At 38.5% G+C, this 22,910-nt stretch overlaps 1 protein-coding gene across 1 annotated transcript in view; it reads left to right on the forward strand.

Annotated features, from left to right (window-relative positions):
- Positions 1 to 22,694, forward strand: part of SGCD (sarcoglycan delta) — a 375,126-nt gene extending 352,432 nt beyond the window's left edge. The window contains exons 7-8 of the mRNA XM_077780729.1: positions 21,033 to 21,156; positions 22,466 to 22,694. Of these exons, the coding sequence (XP_077636855.1) occupies positions 21,033 to 21,156; positions 22,466 to 22,639 (298 nt within the window). The 3' untranslated portion in view covers positions 22,640 to 22,694. The remainder of the gene's footprint in view (positions 1 to 21,032; positions 21,157 to 22,465) is intronic.
- The last annotated feature ends 216 nt before the right edge of the window (positions 22,695 to 22,910 follow it).

The raw sequence follows: 22,910 nt of genomic DNA on the forward strand, positions 1-22,910 counted from the left end.
AGGGAAATCCATTCAACAAAAAGTTATTGAGCAACAGTCAGTGTCCTTGATGCTAGACATAAATCTAGAGGAATTACTGCCCTTACAGAGCTTACGCTCGAGGAAAAGATTAAATCAAGTCAACAGACAAATTATTACAAATTGTTTTCAGTGGTATTCCTTCAGTGACAGAAGGGGGTGGGGGGGTCAGGGAAGGCCTCTCTAAAGAGGTGGAATTTAAGGGAAACCAGATATAGGAAGAGGAAGATTAGAAGATGGGGCAGGTGGCCCTCCCATCTGCTGCAGGCAGGAGGGTGCTCAAGGATACTCCCTGGAGCATCTGCTGAAGATTTTCTCTCACCTGGATAAAGAAAACCTCAGAATAACTAGGGTGCTTCTCTTTATAAATGTGGACTGTAAACCTATGGAAGCTTTAGATTACGTAGCATGCCTCAAAGTGAGACTTCCACCGAATATGTGGAACCACTTTTCAGCAATCAGAACCATGGAATATTACAAAACATACCGGCTAGAAATCAGGATGCTTTGGTTTGATATACAACTCTTAAGGCACGTGGTCTGGACCATGACATTTAACCTCTCTGAACCTCTATTGCTATCACAAATGAGGCTGTAAATGAATACCAGATGGAACAAAATTCATGAAAAGCACCCAATGTGCAGGGCCTATAATATGCATTCACTCATGGTATGTGAATCCAGATCTGTCCATGGCTTTCACTCGAGGCCTCTGAGGCTCCTTTGAATCAGACTATGTAAAAGCTTGACTCAAAAATACAGAATGAATCACAAGGGTTGCAGGAGAATGAGGTCAGAAGGAATATTACTAATTTTTAAGCTAAAAACCAAAGAGCCACAGTGTTAAACATGGTGGCAGCCAACACCAGGCACTTAAAGTTATCTGGCTTCAAAATTTCACTTCACATTACTTTAAGTGGCCCATTATACTGACACGAGTCAAGTTCTTCAAATTGGCCGTTGGTTCATTAGTGTTTATCAGACACACTAAAATATGAGAGCAATTTTTAAAGTACTTTTCTTAAAATAGGAATTCGACTTTGAGCTCTTTAAGATTCAAAGCGAGCCAATGAACTTAAGATCAATGGAGAAGCTGTTCAAGAAATATACACACTCCCTGGGTAAAGAATCCCACTGATTTGCTAAAGTTGTATATACATAGTATCATTATATCAGCAACATAGAAAAAAAGTTGGCCAGGGTAGTTCATTGGACCCACGGGGTTGGTACTGCAGGTCTCGATTTTATCAAGTATATTAACTTAGCTGCAATCGTCACACTTTGGGTTCCTTTTCCACCAGAAGCAATACCACAACTATTCTATTCTCATTAATGGGATGGTAGGGTTCCATATTAAAGTTTCTCTACCTACAACGCACACATAGATCTGCTAAGTCAATCTAAGCCGGTAGTTTTCAACCACCACCAGAGAAATTTTTTAAATATATAAATGTTCTGGCACTTTTATTTAGTGTATGTGGGATGTGACCCAAATTTTGTTTTGTTTGTTTCATTCAAGTTAGTTAACATACAGTGTAGTATTGGTTTCAGGATTTGAACCCAGTGATTCATGACTTACATAGTACACCCATCGCTCATCCCAAGAAGTGCCTGCCTGAATGCCCATCACTCATTTATTCAATCCCCACCTTCCCTCCAGCAAGCTTTGAAAGTTCCCCTTGTGATTCTGACTGAAATTTCCCCTCCATTGGCCTCAGCCAACTCAAGAACTCCTCAAAAGCAGCCATTATAATTAACCAAAGCACCAGAAACTTTTCGACCACACCCACCAGTTTTGTCTAAATTATGTCCCTTTCAAACGTAACTCTTTCTATTTCATTTTGTCCCTCAAACTTAGAACACACAGAATAATCCTCGGTATTGGTGTTCTCATGAATATGCTATTTCCTAGGAGATGTTGGCATTAACCCTCTTCTATTTCAGTTACCACATATATTACTTGGTCTTTATGATGTTTTGAAGGTCGCTCCCCAAAGTAACAAAAGCCATTGTCTTCATTCTCTGAGGATGGGAGCAAAATATGATCTAAAAGCTTGTCTAGGTTTGGAAGTGATTAATGTAGATTCTTATGATGAAGGAAATGAAAACGAGAAATCTGGGTAAGTAATCACTGTTTCCACAAAAACAATTTCAACAAAAAATGAGCTTGAAACGGAGAGAACAAACTGATAATGCCAACAGCAAATAAATTATTCTCTGAGTTTTAAAAACAGACCTTGTGATAGCATTTAAAGTTTTGTGGGGTTTTCTGATTCATGACACTTCTGAGTGTAACTGAGGAAGAAAGGGACACTGTTGCTGCCCCATGTTTTATAGGTACTTGGAATGGAATTTGAGCAGAGAAAGAAAGCTTACAAATGAATGCAGAAATATGCCAAGAAATGAGCTTTCAATAAGGAAAACACTTCTCCAGTGCTTTATAAACCTAAAAGACACAAGCACATTTCTCCTTTTCATATTCCCTGGGCCACACCAGAGCTGTGAAACCACCTCAGAGGTCAGTAGAGTCTGGGCACTGTGGACCTCTGGTCAGGACTTTGCTTTATCTCTGGCTATTGAGAGGGAACATTTCAGAGATGTTCACCCCGATGGGATGCCACCATCATTACGTGGCTGAGACAGTCAGTTCTTGGAGTGTATCTGCCTAGTCTCACCAGTCAAACAAGTGCATAGAATCCAACAGGTTTTCAAATATTTCTTTTGAGTTGTATATACATAGTACCATTAACTCAGCAATAGAGAAATACACTGCCAACAATGATCAAACATACCTCCTACTTTTCTATCCCTAGCCCTACATGTTCACATGTCCACTTGACACCTCAGACCCCTCTGATTTGACATGTCTAAGACTCAATTCAAGACATTCCATAAGTGCTCTCTTTCTACTCTTCCCTACATCAGGGGCTGACCCACAACGCTGGGAAGCATCCTGGAGTCATTCCATCACCAATCTTCCCCCGTATTCCCCCACCTGGATAACCATGGACTTCTGTCCGCTATCCTTGCAATCCTCTTGCCCCCCTTAAATCCACTCTGTAGCCAGATACATAAATAATAAATAATATATAAATATGCACACGCACACACACATACATACATATATATAGCATTAGTGTTTCCTATTAGATAAACAGAATCAAGAGGAAATATATATCCAATAAGTAATTGGTTCACATGAATATAGAAGTCCCAAGATCTGCAAGCAGCAAGCTAGAGACTCAAGAGAGACAATTGTGTAAGTTCCAGTCTAAAAGCAGGAAAAATTCCTTCTTAGCCTTGGTGTTCTAGTCGGGTCTTCAGCTGATTGGATAAAGCCCACCCACATTACGGAAGGCAGTCTACTGATTTAAATGCTAATCTCAACCAGAAACACCCTTACAGCCTCTCTCAGAATAATGTTTGACCAACTGTCTTGCATCCCATAGCCCAGTCATGTTGACACATAAAAGTAATTATCGCAGTAATCTATGCAGCTTGGACATTTGATGATATTGTCCATTATCATTTTGCTCCCCTACACCACTTCTCCATTTTATTTTTTTTTCACCTCTCCATTTTAAATCCTTTATTGTCTCATCACAGTCTGCCAGGCCATGCCTGACTTACCTCTTCTTATTGATACCACATTTCTTTCAGCCGCCTTTCAATTTCTTTTCACCTAAAAAAAACTATTTTCCTCCTAAAGTCTTCAGGCATGCTGCTCCCTAGGTCTGAAACGTTCATCTTTTACCAGGCTAATCCCTTCTCATCCTTCAGATGTCAGCATTAGCTTTCCTAGGCTCCAGCTTTTCCCATGACTCAGCCCCCATTAGAAGTCCTGATAACTTTTCCATCAAGGACTCTTCACCACCATAAACAAGTTGCTTAATGTATCTCATCCTCATTAGCACATAAACTCACTAGGGCAATGATTAGGGTTATCTTGTTTACAACTGTAACCCCACAATTTTGCATATACTAGGAATTCAAAAATTTGTTTGTTAACCAAATAAATGAGCCAATTCTTTTTTTTTTTTTTTTTTTTTTTTTTATGTTTTTTTTTTTTTTTTTTTAATGTTTTATTTATTTCTAGGAGAGAGAGACAGCGTGAGCAGGGGAGGGTCAGAGAGAGAGGGAGTCACAGACTGAAACAGGCTCCAGGCTCCGAGCTGGCAGTCAGCACAGAGCCCGACGCGGGGCTCGAACCCACGAACCGCGAGATCGTGACCTAAGCGAAAGTCGGACGCTTAACCGACTAAGCCACCCAGGCGCCCCGAGCCAATTCTTAATGAACCTTCAAGGCCAACCTAGACTCTGCCAGTCTGGGATTCAGGCCACTTCACTGTGTCCCCTTAGGCCTAATATAATAAATGTTTATTAAATATATCAACAAGCCCTATCCTGGAAAAGAAGGGTTGATTCAAAAGAATGTTTTGTGATGGCCTGACTTGCCTTCTATAGAAGCAAACTTCAAAACAGTTTTGCTCTAGAGGACAGAATATCACTGCTTTTCTAAGAGAAATGGCCTTCAAATGAGAATATCCAATCCATTTCTTAAATCTTCAGAGCAGAATCCTAGAATATTCTGCTTAGATTTTTCAACTTAGGATTTAAAGACAGATCTAACACTAAAAATTCAGCAGTTCCATTGGTAAAATTTAAATACCGACTATAGATATGAGGGGCTTGAATTTCAAAGTAATCTTCACTCAGCTTGAAAGTAGGTACTATATAATTAGAAAAGCCCAAGTTTCTTACTTTTTGCAGGTGCTTATTTTATTTCAACCAGTTTCTCTACTGGAAGTTGATTCCATTGAATACAGTGTGTTCAAGCCAAAGCAGCCACTTAAAACAGGATGATATAGGATGGATTTGTATTGTACCAGTTTAGCTACATTAGAACTACGTTTCACTGGCCTACAGGAAAACAGTGGGTAATTTGCTTACAGACTTCATTTCCCAATTTATTCTTGGCAAATGCAGGATGTATCCCCTTGGTCCAAATATTAGGAATTGGACTTGAAAACACACACTGACTTGAAAATCAAACCGGTTTAATTTAGAGACTGGTTTCTTAGAAAGCAACAGATCTATAAGTGGGTATTAACCAAATTATAGGGGCGCCTGGGTGGCTCAGTCAGTTAAGTGTCCAACTTCAGCTCAGGTCATGACCTCACAGTTCATGGGTTTGAGCCTTGTGTTGGGCTCTGTGCTGACAGCTCAGAGCCTGGAGCCTGCTTCGGGTTCTGTGTCCCGGTCTCTCTCTGGCCGTCTCTCTTTCCAAAAATAAATAAAAACATTTAAAAAAATATATTAAAAAAGAAGCACATTGTAACAGTGTGATTCTAAGGTGAAGGACATTAACTAGACTTATTGTAGTGATCATTTCAAAATGTATACAAATTCATTTTGTACACCTGAGACTAATATGTCAATATCTCAATTTTAAAAAGTAATAAAATGAAATAAAATAGTAAAATAATTTTTAAAAGAACTACATTTCCTGGAATTCCCTTCGCTGAGTTAGCAGGGCTCCATGAGGACTGACAGAATAAAGTTAAATAGCAGGTGTAGTCCTTTTACCCCCGAAGGTCAGTGCAGGGCACCAGGCACTGTTGGAAACCACCTGCCAATTCACCTGCCTATTGTGGGGCAGCAGCCAAGTCTTTAACCCTCCAACTCATGTGCCAGGTCCATGCTCTGCTTCACAAAGGGCAGCAGCTTTTCTTCCACTGAATCAGAAACTTTGAACTGGTACCTGTTGACAGTCTCTTACCACTTCTTCCTGGTAGGTTCTGGCTCATCCTCTCCCCCACTTCACATCCATCTCCCCTTCCTGGCTGCCTGTTCTGCTGACTTCAGACCGAAGATCAGACACAAAGACACATTAAATTCCTATAAGGCGCCTGTATGTATACTATTTATACAGGTTCTCTTTCTCTGATTGAACACTGATCAATAAACTTCTAGAGAGTTTTCTGGCAAACCGGCAGCCCTTAGACCAGACAGATCTGGCTCTTAACAAGTTGCCACATTCATGGTATAAAATAGTAATAGGCTACCAAGTTTTAAAATTGAGGTGATTTCACTCTAATTTCAATTTCCATCTTCTTTGAAAAGTCAGAAACTTAGACCTCTGGTGCAGTAGAATGGTAGTCTAAGTATGCTGACTGGCCCACCCACTAAAAAAAACCCCTAAAATTGGAAATTAGGATATTTCAGAGTCCAAGAACTAAAACAGCATGGGAATCTAGAGAAGTAACATGAGTATCAAGTCGAGCCATAACTTTAGAAATTTTCCTGAACTAGAAGAAATACAGCTGCAGTTTTAATGTCAAAACAGATATCAGGGACCTGAAACAGATAGTCTAAGTAGAGATCCCACAATGAAACTTGAACCCCAGTGTACCAAACCCTCAGTGTAAGAACAAAATAGAATTCAACCTATGCAGTCTTCTCCATCCTTACTGTTTCACCGAGTGGATTGCAAGGAAATTACCTATTTTGAATATCAGCACTGAATAGAAGGGAAAGGAAAACGACTTCACAAAGTTTGGTAACTCCAAACTGGTACTCACTGTGGTTGATAGGCTGAATGTATAGTGCCTCTGTGGTTCTAAAACCTCAAGCAAAGAAATTAGTTTACAGTGGGCCCAAGCTGATGGTGGCACCATTGATTGATGACAAATGCAAATCCTCTCTAGAAAAAAGCACCCTAAATGCAGGCCTCAATTTCTGCAAAGAAAAATATGAATCCGCAGTTGAAAAAATATTAAACACTGAAGTGAGGTACCGTGAGCAAGAGAGGAAGCAGGAAGGTGAGACAGCTAATTTAGACCCACTAAAGCCTCCAGAATAGGAATTAGTAGAGAAAGAATATAAAGTAAGTATGTTTACTATGAGTAAAGAAACAGAAGAATGAATTGAAAGAGTAAAAGATAGGGCCACCTGGGTGGCTCAGTGGGTTACGCATCCCACTTCAGCTCAGGTCATGATCTCACGGTCAGGGAGTTCAAGCCCCACATCAGGCTCTATGCTGACAGTTCAGAGTCTGGAGCCTGCTTCAGATTCTGTGTCTCCCTCTCTCTCTGCCCCTCCTCCACTCATGTTCTGTCTCTCTCAAAAAATAAACGTAAAAAAATTTTTTTAAGAAAAAGATAAAGGAGTATAAAAATGACTAACAAATTAGAACATGAACCAAACAGAGTTTTTAGAAATGAAGATATCATCTCAGAAAGTAAAACTCCAGTGGATATTGAGAGATAGATGAAAAACAAGTGAACATGAAAATATATCTGAAAATTATCCAAATGCAGGGAGATGCAATAACAGGAAAGCTGGAATGAGAGTGTCTAGTCCAAGTTTCAGAATGGTAAAAACAAGAGAATGGAGCAAAATAAAATGAAATCCACATCAAGACACATCAGAATAACATACCAAAATACAAAAAAAGCAGCCGGTGAGAAAAGAACCAAATAAAAGTTGTAGAACTGAAATTAGACTGACAGCTGACTTTGTAATCACAACTGTGAAAATGAGAATACAAAGGAATGATATCTTCAGTTCCTCAGACAAAATAACTGTCATCATAGTTATGCATCAAGTCAAAATTCCACCCACAGGGAAGGGTACAAAATTTAAAGATTTATTCCAGAAAAACAAAATTAAATAGTTGGCCCAACAGACCATCACTGAAAAAAAAAAAAATACCAAGGAATTTTTGTATGTTAAAAAAAAAGGAAATTTTAAGATGACAGAGTAAGTGAAGAAAGTAGAAAATACATAGACATATATAAATAGTATAAAAACAGTAATCCTGCTGGATTAAAGAATACAAGCCAAAATATATAGTATTAGCACATTAATGAAGAATAGTGAATTTGGGCTGCTAGATTTAAAAAGAAAATCCATTAAAGAATCAATATTGTTAAGATATCAACTCTCCCAAAATTGGTTTATGGGTTCACAATCAAAATCCCAACAGGCTTGAAAGTTTTATATGGAAAAGGAAAGGATGTAGAATAGCTAAAAGAATCTGTTTTCCTTTTACAAAGGTAAAAAGACTGACACTACTTGATTTTGAGACTTACTTAGTGTAAAGTTTTGGTAGTCAGGATGATCCAGTATTAGCATAAGTTTAGAAAGATAGATAGACAGAACAGAATAGAGACTTTAGAAATAGATCTATAAAGATGGTTCATTGATTTTCAAGCAGACAGTGCTATTCAGTGGGGGAAAGGATATCTTTTCGATAAATGGTGCTGCAACAACAGGATAAATCTATTGAAAGTACTCAATACTATTCTTAAAAACTAATTCAAGATGGATCATATATCTAATATAAAAGCTAAAACTATAAAGCTTCTAGAAGAAAAAATAAGAGGCTATCTTTGTGACCTTGGTGTAGGTGTTGGTTTATTAGAAAAGGCACAAAAAGTACTCAAATTTGTCAAGATATTGTTGAAAAGGAAAGAAGGAAGGGAGGGCAGGAGAGGAAGAAAGAAAAAGAAAGAGAAAAGCCCAATCATGGAGTAAGAGAAAATACTTGATATATACCATATCCTATTTATCTATCTGAAAAAGAATTTTTACACAAAATAGATAGTAAGTCAGTAATATAAATACAAATAACACAACTGCAAAAAACGTTGGGCATAAGATTTAAAAGATCTCTCTCAAAAGAACATCTTTGAATAGCTAATAAGCACATGAAAAGCTGCTTAACATAATTAGTCATCAGAAAGATGATGACTTGAAGTACCATTTTATAGCCACCAGAACAGTTTTACTTACATCAGTATTGGTAGTAGGGATATAAAACTGTGCATCTTGGAAAATGGTTTGGCAGTTTCTTATTGTATTATTCTACAGCTATATGGCACATTACCCTAAAACTTAAAAACTAAAAGCAACAGACATTTATTATCTCTCAGTTTCTGTGGATCAGAAATCTGATTGCAATTTAGTGATCCCTCTAACTCAAGATCCATTGTGAGGCTGCAGTTAAGTTGTTGGTCTAACCTGTGTCTTTTCAAATGCTTGACTTGGGGAGGATCTATTTCCAAACACACTCCTGTGGTTGTTGGTAAGATTCATTTTCCTGTAGACTGTTGGATTGACGGTCTTGATACCACATAAGCTAATGGGCTTCCTCAATTTCTTAGATATCTCCATAGGACAACCCTCAAGACGGCAGCTGGCATACCTCAGGGTGAGGGAGTGAGAGCACAAACCCAAGATGGAAGCCTTAGCCTTTTTATAAACTAATATTGTAAGTGACATCTCATTACTTTTGTCACGGTCTACTTGTGTAGAACACTTCAAACCTAAAGGCACATTCAGAACGTAAGTGAAAGGATAGAAAAATATACTCCATGCAAATTGAGGTTAAAAAAAAAAAAAAAGCCAAGGTAGCACTACTTATATCCGACAAAATGGACTTTAAAACAAAGACTGAAACAAAAGACAAAAAAGGGCATTACATAATTATAAAGGGGTCAGTTCAACAAGAGGATAAAACAGTTGTATATATCCATGCACCCAACATAGGAACACCTAAATACATAAAGTCCAGGTCACTGGGTAAATCATCTAGGCAGAAAATCAAGAAGGAAATAGTGTCATTGAATGACGAATAGACTAGATAGACTTAACAGATATATACAGAACATCGCAACCCAAAACAACAGAATCCACATTCTTTTCAAGTGCATATGGAACATTCTCCAGGACAGATCACATGTTAGGCCACAAAACAAGTCTCCATAAATTTAAGAAGACTGACACCATAGCATGCATCTTTTCTGGCCACAACAATATAAAACTAGAAATCAGTCACAACAACAACAACAACACAACCTGGAAAAAACCACAAATGTGTGGAGACTAAACAACATGGTACCAAATAGCCAGTGATCAATGAAAAAATATCAAAGAGAAAATCAAAAATGGAGACAAATGAAAGTGAAAACACAATGCTCCAACATCTTTGGAACACAGTGAAAGAAGTTCTAAGAGGAAAATGTATAGTGATAAAAGCCTATCAAGAAATAATAAAAGTCTCCAATAAACAATATAACCCTACGGTTAAAGGAACTAGAAAAAAGAACAAAGCTTAAGGTTTATAGAAGGGAGGAAATAATAAAAATGAGAGGAATAATAAATGAAGTAAAGACTTAAAAAACCCAGTAGAATAGGGGCGTCTGGGTGGCTCAGTCGGTTAAGCATCCGACTTTGGCTCAGGTCATGATCTCACGGTTCATGGGTTCAAGCCCCGCATCAGTCTCTGTGCTGACTGCCAGCTCAGAGCCTGAGACTATTTCACATTCTGTATTTCCCTTTCTCTGACCCTCCTCTGCTAACGCTGTCTGTCTGTCTCTCTCTCTCTCCTTCCCTCAGAAATAAATGAAACATTTAAGAAATTTAAAAAAAAATCAATAGAATAAGATCAATGAAACCAAGAACTGGTTCTTTGAAAAGATAAAATTGATAAACCGTAAGCCAGACTCATCAAGAAAAAAGGAAGGACACAAATGAAATCAGAAATGGAGCAGAAACAACAAACAACACCACAGAAAAACACAGGATTATTAGACTACTATGAAAAATTATATGCCAACTAATTGGACAACCTGCAAAAAGTGGGTAAATGGCTAGAAAAATACAATCTTCCAAAACTGAATCAGGAAGAAACAGAAAGTCTGAACAAAACAAAATTGAATCAGTAATCAAAAAACTCCCAACAAATAAAAGCCCAGGACTAGATGGATTCACAAGGTGAATTCTATCAAACATTTAAGGAAAAGTTAATACCCATTCTCCTCAAACTGTTTCAAAAAATAGAAGAGGAAAGAAACCTTCCAAACACATTTCACGAGGCCAAAACTACCCTGGATACCAAAACCAGACAAAAACACTGCCAAAAAAGAAAACTACAGGCCCAAATCCCTAATGAGCATAGGTGCAAAACCAGAACAAATTATTGGCATATCGCATTCAACAGTACATTAAAAGGATTATTCACCATGATCAAGTGAGATTTATTCTGGGGATGCAAGGATGGTTCAGTATTCTCAAATCAATCAATGTGACACACCACATCAACAAAACAAAGAATAAAAATCATCCCAATAGGGGCGCCTGGGTGGCTTAGTCGGTTAAGCGTCCGACTTTCGCTTAGGTCATGATCTCGCGGTTCGTGGGTTCGAGCCCCGCGTCGGGCTCTGTGCTGACTGCCGGCGCAGAGCCTGGAGCCTGTTTCAATCTGTGACTCCCTCTCTCTCTGACCCTCCCCTGCTCATGCTGTCTCTGTCTCTCTCTCCTAGAAATAAATAAAAAACATTAAAAAAAAATCATCCCAATAGATGAAGAAAAAGCTTTAACAAAACTGAACATAATGTTCATGATGAAAACTCTCAGTGAAGTGGATTTAGAGGGAATGTATCTCATTATAATAAAAGCTACATATTAAAATCCCACAGCTAATATCCTCCTCAATGGTGAAAAACAGAACTTTTCCTCTAAGATCAGGAACAAGACATGGATATCCACTCTCACCACTTTTATTGAACATAGTACTGGAAGTTTGAGCCACAGCACCTAGATAAGAAAAAGAAATAAAAGGCATCCATATAGGGGAAAAAAAAGTATTATTTGCAGATGAGACTATACATAGAAAACCCTAAAGACTCTACCAAGAAACTATGAGAAACAATAAATGAATTCAGGAAACTTTCAGGATACAAAATTAATATACAGAAATCCATTGCATTTCTATACCCTGAAAGTATAAGAGAAATTAAGAAAACGATTCCATTTACAGTTGTACCAAAAAAATAAACTATATAGGATTCAACTTAACCAAGGAGGTAAAAGACCTGTGCTCTAAAAACTATAGAGCACTGTTAAAAGAAATTGAACATGACACAATTATAAAGACCTACTATGATCATGAATTGGAAGAACTTATACTGGTAAAATGTCCATAACTGCCCAAGAAATCTAGTTTTGATACAATCCTTATCAAAATACCAACAGCATTTTCCACAGAACTAGAATAGTCCTAAAATTTGTATAGAACCACAAAAAAGAGCCCAAATAGCCAAGTCAATACTGAAAAAGAAGAATGAAGATGGAGGTATCACAATCCCAGATTTCAAGATATATTACAAAGCTGTAGTATTCAAAACAGTGTGCCAGGGGCACAAAAATAGACATAGAGATCAATGGAACAGAATAGAGAGCCCAAAAATAAACTTATATTTGCATGGTCAATTAATCTACGACAAAGGAGGCAAGAATATATTATGGGGAAAAGACGGTTTCTTCAATAAATGGTGCTGAGAAAATTGAACAGCTTTGTGCAAAAGAATGAACTGTACCACTTTCTTACACCATATACAAAAATAAAATAGATTGAAGACCTAAATGTGAGACATGAAACCATAAAAATCCTAGAAGAAAACAGGTGGTAATTTCCTTGATATTAGCCTTACCAACATTTTTTCTAGCTATGTCTCCTCAGGCAAAAGAAACAAAAGCAAAAATAAACTATTGGGACTATGTCAGACTATAAAAGTTTGAACAGAAAAGGAAACCATCAACAAAATGAAAGGCAACTTACTAGTGGGGTAAAATATTGGCAAATGATATTTCTGAGAAGGGGATAATATCTAAGATCTATAAATAACTGATACAATTCAGTACCAAAAGCCCCACAAATAATCCTATTAACAAATGGACAGAGGACCTGAATAAACATTATTTCAAAGAAGACATACAGATGGTCAACAGTCATGTGAGAAATGTTCACATTACTCATCATCAGGGAAATGCAAATCAAACCCACAGTGAGATACCACCATAAAGCTGTCAGAATGGCTAGAATAAAAAATAAATAAATAAATATTGGCAAGGGTGTGGAGAAAAAGGAACCCTCAGGCACTGTTAGTAAGAATGTAAATTGGTACAGCCACTGTGGAAAACTGTGTGGAGGTTCCTCAAAACATTAGAAATAGAAATACCATAAAATTCAGTAATTCCACTACTGGTCATTTATGCAAAGAAAATGAAAACACTAATTTGAAAATGTGCCCCCATGTTTATTGCAGCATTATTTACAAAGTCAAGATACGGAAGCAACCAAAGTATCTATCCATAGAAGAATGGAAAAGATGATGTGATACACACACACACACACTGGAATATTACTCAACCACAAAAAAAAAAAAAAAAAAAAAAACCAGGATGAGATCTTGCCATTTCTGACATGAATGGACCTAGAGGGTATTATGCCAAGTGAATTAAGTCAGACAGAGAAAGACAAATACCATGTGATTTCACTTACATGAGGAATCTAAGCTACAAATGAATAAACAAAAAGCAAAATCAGACCCATGAATACAGAGAAAAAACTGATGGCTGCCAGAGAGTAAACGAGTAGGTGGTGTGCAAAATAGGTCAAGGAGAGAGATACAGGCTTCCAATAGTTATGGAATGAATAATTCATGGCGATGAAAGATACAGCATAGGAAATACAGTCAATGGGATTCTAACAGTGTTGTGTGGTGACGGATGGTAGCTACACTTTTGGTGAAAATACCATAACATACAGACTTTGAATCACTATGTTGTACACCTAAAAAATGTTAACATTATGTGTCAACTATGCTTCAAATAAGGAAAAAAGCACACGACCTTCTCCAGAAAGTCACACTGTACACCTTAAATATATATACTTGCCAATAAAATAAAAAGATCTGTGTGTTTCACTGTATGTAGATTTTACTTCAATAAAAAAACATCAGAAATAAAAAATAATCCAGTTACATGAGAAAATCTAAAACACAACCATACAGAATAGTTGGTATTTAAAAATATGGGAAAAAAATGTGTCCAAGACAGAAACTAATAGAAACAGAGTGAGAACACTGTACAAATAGGCAAAATGAATTTTAAGGCAAAACCATTTTAAGAAATAAAGAGGACCACTACACAACATAAGAAGAAAAATAAGACCTAAGAGTTCTATGCTGGAATGCATTTAACAACATACCTCTTTTAGTAATTAACCAAACAAGTATGTGTGTGTGTTTAACTGTTCCTTTCAAAAGAATATATATTGGGGCGCCTGGGTGGCTTAGTCGGTTGAGCGTCCGACTTTTGCTTAGGTCATGATCTCGCGGTTCGTGGGTTCGAGCCCCGCGTCGGGCTCTGTGCTGACTGCCAGCTCAGAGCCTGGAGCCTGTTTCAGTCCGTGACTTCCTCTCTCTCTGACCCTCCCCTGCTCACGCTCGCTCTCTCTCTCTCTCTCTCCTATAAATAAATAAAAATATTTAAAAGATATGTATATAGTCTAGAAAATCTTACATACTTAGATTAAGGACAACCCTCTATAAAACTCATAAAACACAGAAATCATACTAAAGTTTAAAAAATATTTGCACCTATATGATAAATACTCCTCTGGGACACTGCCCCAAAAAAAGTGCATAACCTTAAATTCATACATTAGAAATTAGGGAAGGCAACATATTTTAGAACTTAGGACAACTGCGGATTTGTCCTTATTTATCTAGAACAAAACAAGAAGAAATTTAAGAACTAGAAATAAATTTAAGAAATAAGACAGAGGGGCATCTGAGTGGCTCAGTAGGTTGAGTGTCCAACTCTTGATTTCAGCTCAGGTCATGATCTCACTGTTCATAGGTTCAAGTCCCACATTGGACTCTGCACTGACTGCATGGAGCCTGCTTGATATTTTCATTCTCCCTCTCTGCCCCTCCTCCCACACCTGTGCACACTTGCGGTGCTCGCTCTCTCTCTCTCTCTCTCTCTCTCTCTCAGACTCTAAAATAATACAAGATAAAGAAGTCCAAAGTTAGCTCTTCAAAAAGAATAATTGGTAATACTGTTCAAGGGGAAAAGAATATGTGAAAAAATATATATTTGGGACCAAAAATTACAAAACTACAAATGCAAGGGTATGTGAAGATATTACAAACAGCTCTGCCAACAAATTTTAACCTTTATATGAAATGGAAAAATAATGGAAAGAAAAAAGATAACTTACCTATACCAACCTGCCAAGAAACACAAAACCTAGATATTCCTGTAAACTTTATAATAAAAATGTCTTTCTGTGCCCAAAAGGTTTATCAATGAGTTTAAATAGGCAAGGGACAAATCATTCTAATTTTTCAGAAGAAATCCAGAATATAGAAAAGTGATGGAACATGACAGAAAAACTATATGAAAAACTCACTTATGAGCTAACATAGGTACAAAATCCTAAAAAAATATATTAACAAATAGTTTTAGAAATAAAAAAGATGCTCTGTCATGACAATGTTGGGTCAATGCCAAAAAGTACAGAAATGGGTTATTATGGGAAAATTAATTCACCAGATTAATATATTAAAGAGGAATAGTACTTGATAAAATTCATATTAATGAATGACAGAAACTACTAGCAAAATAAGAATAGAAGTATATATAAAAGTACCATTTCCAATAGCCACAAAAGTATACTAATCCCACCTAGAGAAAATTGTTAAACTTTATTGAAATACACCGAAGAAAACTTAACTAAATAGAGACAGATGCAATAATCATAGAATGAACATAAATCAAAACTCTCTACAGGGCTTCCTTGTAAAATTTAAGTTCATTTGAAATGTATATGGAAGACCAAGAACAGCTAAGACATTCTTAAGGACCAAGGTAAGAACTTGCCTTATGAAATGTACAGACTTTTAAAACTGTAATACAAAAGCTAAAATAATTGATTATTGTCATAGGAGTAGACACATAATAGTGAAACAGACTAGAAACCCCCTGAAGAGATCCATAGGTATATGGCAATGCCCTATGGCAAAGCTAAATATGGGCTTTTCAATATATGAGATCATGGAGCTACATCTGTCTGGACCCCACCCTCAGACCATACACAAAAGGTTTTACTGATGAATTAGAACCTTCATGGAAAAAGCAAAACTTGAAAGTTTTGAAAACAGTGTATTAGATCTTTTATGACCTCTGTGTAGGGAAGGATTGCTCAAATAAGACATAACACAAGCCCTAGAGGAAAGGACCATAAATTTGCCACTATTAAAATATACAACTTCATTCTTGAAAACATGATAAGCACAGAGTGAAAAGACAAAAACCACAGACTCAAAAAGAAATTGTCAATACATCAAACTGCTAAATAATTATTTTTCAGAATATGAAGTATTGCTACAATTCACACAAAAAATAACAAAAACAATTAAAATAGACAAAAGACATTTCACTGAAGGAGAATCCCAAATGGCTTACAAACAAATGAAAAGATGCTTAACTCCATTACTAATCTGGGAAATGTAAACTTGAAAGAAATAGCATCCATTTCACACTCATTTCATACTAAAACATTATCAAATGGTAAGAAGCGAGAAGAATAACCAGAACTCCATATAGGACTCGCGGGAACAGTGTACACTATACTACTATGTACTACTAGTATCTAAAAAGGCTGTAATTATGCAGACCCCAGAAGCTAGCAATTCCACTCTTCACGTATGCGTCCTAAAGAAAATTACACACGTACCAGGAGTCACATACAGAATATGCTTAGATGTACTGTTGATAGAAACAAAAACCTACAAGCGACCCAGATGTCCAACAGAGAGATGGAGAAATTAAGGTGACACCAGGGAAACTGAATAAATTCCAGCTATGTGCTGTAGCATGGCTGCATTTCAGGGATATAATGTTGAGGTGGGGGAGTCACTGAAGAACACCTAAGTGGAATTGTTCTATATGTCAAGTTTAAAAACATGCGACAGTGAACAATGGTATAAGAATGCAAACATGTTGTAATACTATAAAGAGAAGAAAACAGTCAACACAAAATTCATAACAGTAGTTATTCTTAAGAAAAGATAATGGGTAGTAATAGAACAAACCAGCTCAGGGCATCACAAAAGTAATCAGTAATCAGCCAAGTTAGATGACTAGGAGCCGCCTCCTATAGAAAGCATTTCCATCACTTGCCATGTATTACTGTGCAGAGACGGTTTTCCTCACAGCTTTCTTCCAGGTCACCCATTTACATCACCTGCCTAGTCTCGGCGGGCACCTGAGATTATGACCTTTGCTTTAGAGCAATGGTTCTCAAAGTGCGGTCCCAGAACCAACAGCTTCAGCTTCCTACAAGTGCAAGTGTTTAGGCCCCACCCTAGACTTACTGCATCCAACTTCTGGGGGAGGGGTGGGGGGTGGAGCCCAACAATCTGTGTTTTAACAAGCCCTCCAGGGGATTCTGATGCTCGCTGTTGAGAATGCTTGGTCCCGAGGACCCGGCGCGGCCCATGGACCTCCCTGCCTGGCCATTCTTCTGTTCTGGGTCTATTCAGTCCTGCCATAGGACTGTGGCACTCTCTTCTAATGGAAGGAGTGTTTCTTTCCAAGAACCAGCAAATGCCCCCATCAGAAGGGAGCTGCTTCCCATTTTTCCTTCCTCAATGCTCTTCTCGCCACGGTGCTGTGACTGGTTATCTAGGGTCAGAAACTGACGTGGCAGGAGAGCTCTGCCTGCTCTGTGCAGGCTCCCAGGGCTCTTGTAGGAGCTTTTTGCCACAAGGGAAAGATTAACATGTGAACTAACCAAACTATTAGTCTGCCTAAGAGCAAAAGACATCAAGATAGGCTCCAAAACAGAATGCAGTTACCTTTTAGTCTCTGCTTTCAGGGAATTGTCATTTCTACCCATATTGTAGTTTTTCACAATAAGAGACAGTTTCTGAATAGCACCCTTTCTCAGCTCCCTGATACTTTCAAGGCTGAGAGGGGGAAAAAGATAGCAGTCATTCTGAGTCCCCTTCTCTGGCCATGGAGCCCTCCTGCTGACCTCAGAGCCCACAGGCGGCAACACAAGAGTAAACCAAATTCTAACGTCCATCTGAAATGCCAGCGCACCGTCTGATAAAGTTCTCCTAGCTCCAGACGTTTTTTCTAAGTCAAACTGTTTTCACTGCAGCTATCTGTTCATAGGATCAGTCAGTTTTAATGCCACATACCAAATACGAACACATTCGCCATATCCTGAACTTGATGCCACTAATGTCAGTGATTTCAGTTGTGAGAAATATTGCAGACTAGGAAGTATGAATCACTGAGCCAGATGCAATACTATCACGTTACCCTTATTTACAGATCCTGGCTTTGGAAATACAGGTGCTAACTCCATGAAGAGATGGCCTTTAACCACAAAGAATGGTGTGAAGGGGCACCTGATGGCTCAGTCAGTTAAGTGTCCAACTTCAGCTCAGGTCATGATCTCACGGTTCGTGAGTTCAAGCCCCATATCAGGCTTTGCACGGACAGCATGGAGCCTGCTTGGGAATCTTTCTCTCCTCTCTCTCTGCCCCTGTCCCACTCTCCCTCTCCCTCTCAAAATAAATGAACAAACTTTAAAAATGCTGTGAAGATATGATAGACAAGAAAGAAGACCAATTTTTCTGTAAGTGGTAAGATACAGTGGACAACATCCTGGGTCTGCTGTCCACTAAACCTGGGTTTGAATCTCACCTCTGCCCTTTTACTAGATGTACAACCCTGAGCAGGTCTTTTACCTTTGCATCCTTGTATACACAGTCAAGACTAAGAGAGTATCAGAGTCATAGGATTTTTGTGAGGATTAAATGAGGTAAAATGTGTAAAGCACTTTTCATGGTGTCCATCACCTACTGATACAAAAAGTGATGTATTCAAAATGTACTTCAGGAGATAGGCCTATTTGTGAAGTACACTGGAAAGAAAGGAAGAATGAGAGACAAAACTTGCGAGGCAGACAAATAGTCCATATTAGAGATGCATTAGTATACTGAGTAGGCAGAAGCTACTCATTGGTCAACTAGCTGTGGGCTAACTAGTCAAACAAGAGGGGGAGGGAAGAAGAAAGAAGGGGAAAGAGAAGATGGCATGGGACTGTCACCTGGAGAAGGTGAATGACAGCTGTGCCATTGAGATTGGGTAAACAAAGTTGGAATGGAGCAAACATATTACCAGAGGGGAACCCTATGCCCTTCTGAAGGGTAAAAGGTATCAACATTAGTAAAAAGAAAAGATATTACAAAATGCAGGATAAACTCTAATCCAGCCAGACTCTACAGGACAGAAACAAAGAAAATGACACAAAACCACCTTCACATTTCAAAAGTGAGAGGATCAAAAGCACAGGAGGAGCTGAACGGAGTTGGATTAAGGTCCTAGGCAAGAGTGTGCTGCACAGACGTCACTCCCCATTCCTCTGGCGTCAAGACTTCCCTCCCTGTATTGATGGCATGGTGGGGGGAAACCATATTCAAATGAAGCAAATTTTAATTAGAGGGGAACCATCCCTGGGCTCAGCACCAACTTGATGAAGGTCTTCCGAGGAGCCAGGAGGAATAGGGAGATTTTTGCCATCACAGAGGGTGAGGTTGAAAAGGGAAGAATGAATTCCATAGAAGCTGAAGTCAATCTTTCACCAGTGCTATGGACCTGTCATTTTTCTTTGGGACTCTGGTTGAGTCACTGCAGGGGAAATACAGACACTGATGGAGAACGCTGCTGCCTAGAAGCAAACCTCAGGAACCCAGACAGAGAAACGTGGGAAGGCCCTCTCTTGGCACATGTGAGGTGGGGCTTGGGATTCCTCCATGGTGCTGTCCCCACTGGCCAGCTCCTCCTCCCTGCCACTTACTGAAACCTGAGAAGGTTTACAAGGAGTGGTGTAAGCAGAACAGGGAGGTGGCAGTTGGCAGAGAGGATGCTGTTCCTTGTTAACATGGTCAAGGTGTCTAAAAGTTGGGGGCATAGGAACAAAACACAGGAAATTGGTCTGAGTCAGAGCAGTTTGAGAGCCATGCTGAGGTCTTTACTTCCTAAGATGGGGTACTTTCTTTGTAAACAGAGAAGAGGATCTTCATTCATTTCTATTTGGCAGTAATATTAATATCTAGACTATTCTATGGATGGTTAATATTTCTCATATTAAATGAGTGAGGCAAAGATCTTTCTAAGGAGTATTAGCCTGTTTTGTCATAATAATTAACATAAGCCTAGCTATTCACCTTCTCTCCTTTTTTGCTTACATACAATAAAATCCACTCTTTGAGGGTACAGTTATGTGAGTTTTCACAAATGGAGCATAGTATGACCATTGCTACAATCAAGATACAGAAAAGTTCTACCACTAAAATCCTCTTCTTCCCATACTGCCCCTTTGTGATCAAATCCCTTACCCTCTCCCTCCCCCAGCAACCAAGGATGGGTCCCACTCTTGACAAGTATTTGAGTAAGGCCTGAGAGTTCTTCATGATTCCATGGTATAAAAATAGTAGCAGCAGCAGCAATAGTAATAGTTAATGCATATACTGCATTCCCAGTGTGCCAAGCACCATTTGAGACACTTTATAGATGAGAAAACTAAGGAGAAATTGAGAAATTTTGGAAAACAAAGAAGTGAGGAGAGACGAGTCTTGGCCAAGGTCACCTACTGGCAATGCTAGGGCTTGAGTCAGACATGTCTAACTTATAGGTCTCTTGTTGTAACCTCTGATTCTGCTTCTTTCGACAAAGTAGAAGGAATATCTACCAATTTTAGAAAGCTCAGTTTAGACCTGAGATTGCCTTACTCTAAAAATAAATAAAAGTTATGTAAGAATTTGGTTAATTACAAATTAACCAAATAAAGCAATAACTGGCTACGTGTGAGATAAAATGAAGCCAGGATCATAGAAGGCCTTCTTTATAATCTTCATTATATGCAATGAAGACAATGCCCAGGCAGGTTACATCCTCCCTCATAACCCTGACCAGGTTTGTAAAGCAAAGCTAGAACAATTTCTTGAATGAATACTGTTTGAAATGCTGTTTTGTTTCAATGCTCTGAGGAGCAACTTCCTCTCAAATTTATGAAAAAAAAATTTTTTTAATTTTAAAAAAGCAAAATGGGGTTTTTAATCTTAGTCTCGTGCATATTTCAGGCTGGAGTCCCCGACCCGATCTCTGGTAATGGAGGCCCCAAAAGGAGTTGAAATAAATGCAGAAGCCGGCAATATGGAAGCCACCTGCAGAACAGAGCTGAGGCTGGAGTCCAAAGATGGAGAGGTAGGAGTGAGAAGGACACAAATTCAGAGAGATCCAGCTCCAAACAAGCCAACATTTCCCACACTCCCGTGGCACTGAAGTTGACCCCCCTTGCAAACAAGAGGAGCCAATCAGGTTTTATGTTGAACAGCACAGTTATAAGCCTAACCCACAACACAGAAGAGTTACGGCTCATTATTTGTAAAGTGCTGAGGTAATAGCATGTAGTACAACTGCAGAATAATACACACAGCTATAAAAATGAATGCTATTTCTAAATCCTCTCTCTCGTCACCCGAAAGTAAGATTTAGGTAGCTGGCATGATGAAGCTCTAGATCATGTACATCTAGCTCAAGCTGAACTTAATTTACTCGAAGTTAGTTTCAGAGTTTATGTTGTATGTTTCCACCTTGAGAATGGAGAGTGAGATCCAACAGCTATCCCAGAGCAGAACAAGGCAAACCTTAAATAGGGTTAGACTAGGCAACAAGACTATGGAGGGATGAACATATTAATTCTTCTACTCGACCTAATCCCATTTTGGTGAACAGAATAGCTACTTGGGTTTGTGTAGACAAGGTAAGCCACATCCCCAAGAAAACAGGATTGAACTGTAAACCTTTAAAAATGTCACCATCATGTTCATAGGTGAACCTTTCTATTTAATAGTTTTTTAAGTAGAGGAAAAATGTGTATTTTTTTAAGATCAAAACTGTATTCCACTTTTCATATCTAGTTAGAGGGTTTCCATCTCCACCTGCTTCCGTACACCTAATCCACCTCTTGATTGGTTTGGCATTTGCTATATTTGTTTTGAAAGAGCTAGTCAGACAAAGCGTTCAGTTATCAAAATGGTCCCTTCAAGACCCAAATCATACACGTTTAGAAATAGTGACTACCTCACATATGCAGATTATAGCTCTCAGAATCCAGACTCTGAACGAATTGATTATAATCTTAACAGTCATTTAAGACCAGAAAGCATTGCATATTCTTGCAATCTTCCCATGCACACCGACTGAGCTGGGGTCTGAAGGCCCGTCCATAGTAAAGAAATTAACCTTGCATTTCCAAATTCATTTCACTCTAGGACTCCCTTCATAGTCTACGTGATATACCTTTCCAAAATGCTAATAGAGACCAGTGCGATGTTGTCTTGGTAGAATAAAAGCTTCCGTGAGGATAGAGACTTATCTGCCATGTTCATCTCTGAATTCCCAGTGCCTAGAATACTCAACACAGTAGTTGAACTTCATCTACTGTTTCTGAATGTCAGGAGAATAAAGGGCAGCTTCTAACTCCTCTTTCCTTCCTATTCACTCTCTTTAGATTAAGTTAGATGCTGCGAAAATCAAACTACCTAGACTGCCTCACGGATCCTACACGCCTACAGGAACGAGGCAGAAGGTCTTCGAGATCTGCGTCTGCGCCAATGGGAGATTATTCCTGTCCCAGGCAGGAACTGGTTCCACTTGTCAGATAAACACAAGTGTCTGCCTTTGAGAGACCGACCATAGTGGACCCTGTCAGCAGCATAAAGGCCATTTTTGGCTTTAGACACTGGCTGCCAGTTATTTTTACTAGAACACAGAAAGCCTATCAAAGACCTTGTGTGTATGAGTGTGTGTGTGTGTGTGTGTGCGCACGCGCACGCACGTGTGCGTATGAGTGTGGGTGGCTATAAATATATATAAATATATATAAATACATATATATATCCTCTGTATAAAATGAGGTTTCAGTACAAAAGGAACCATGGGTGACCCTGTGATAT

Source organism: Crocuta crocuta, unplaced genomic scaffold (genome assembly GCF_008692635.1).
Source record: "Crocuta crocuta isolate KB4526 unplaced genomic scaffold, BGI_CrCroc_1.0 scaffold343, whole genome shotgun sequence".
In the NCBI taxonomy this organism is placed as follows: domain Eukaryota; kingdom Metazoa; phylum Chordata; class Mammalia; order Carnivora; family Hyaenidae; genus Crocuta; species Crocuta crocuta.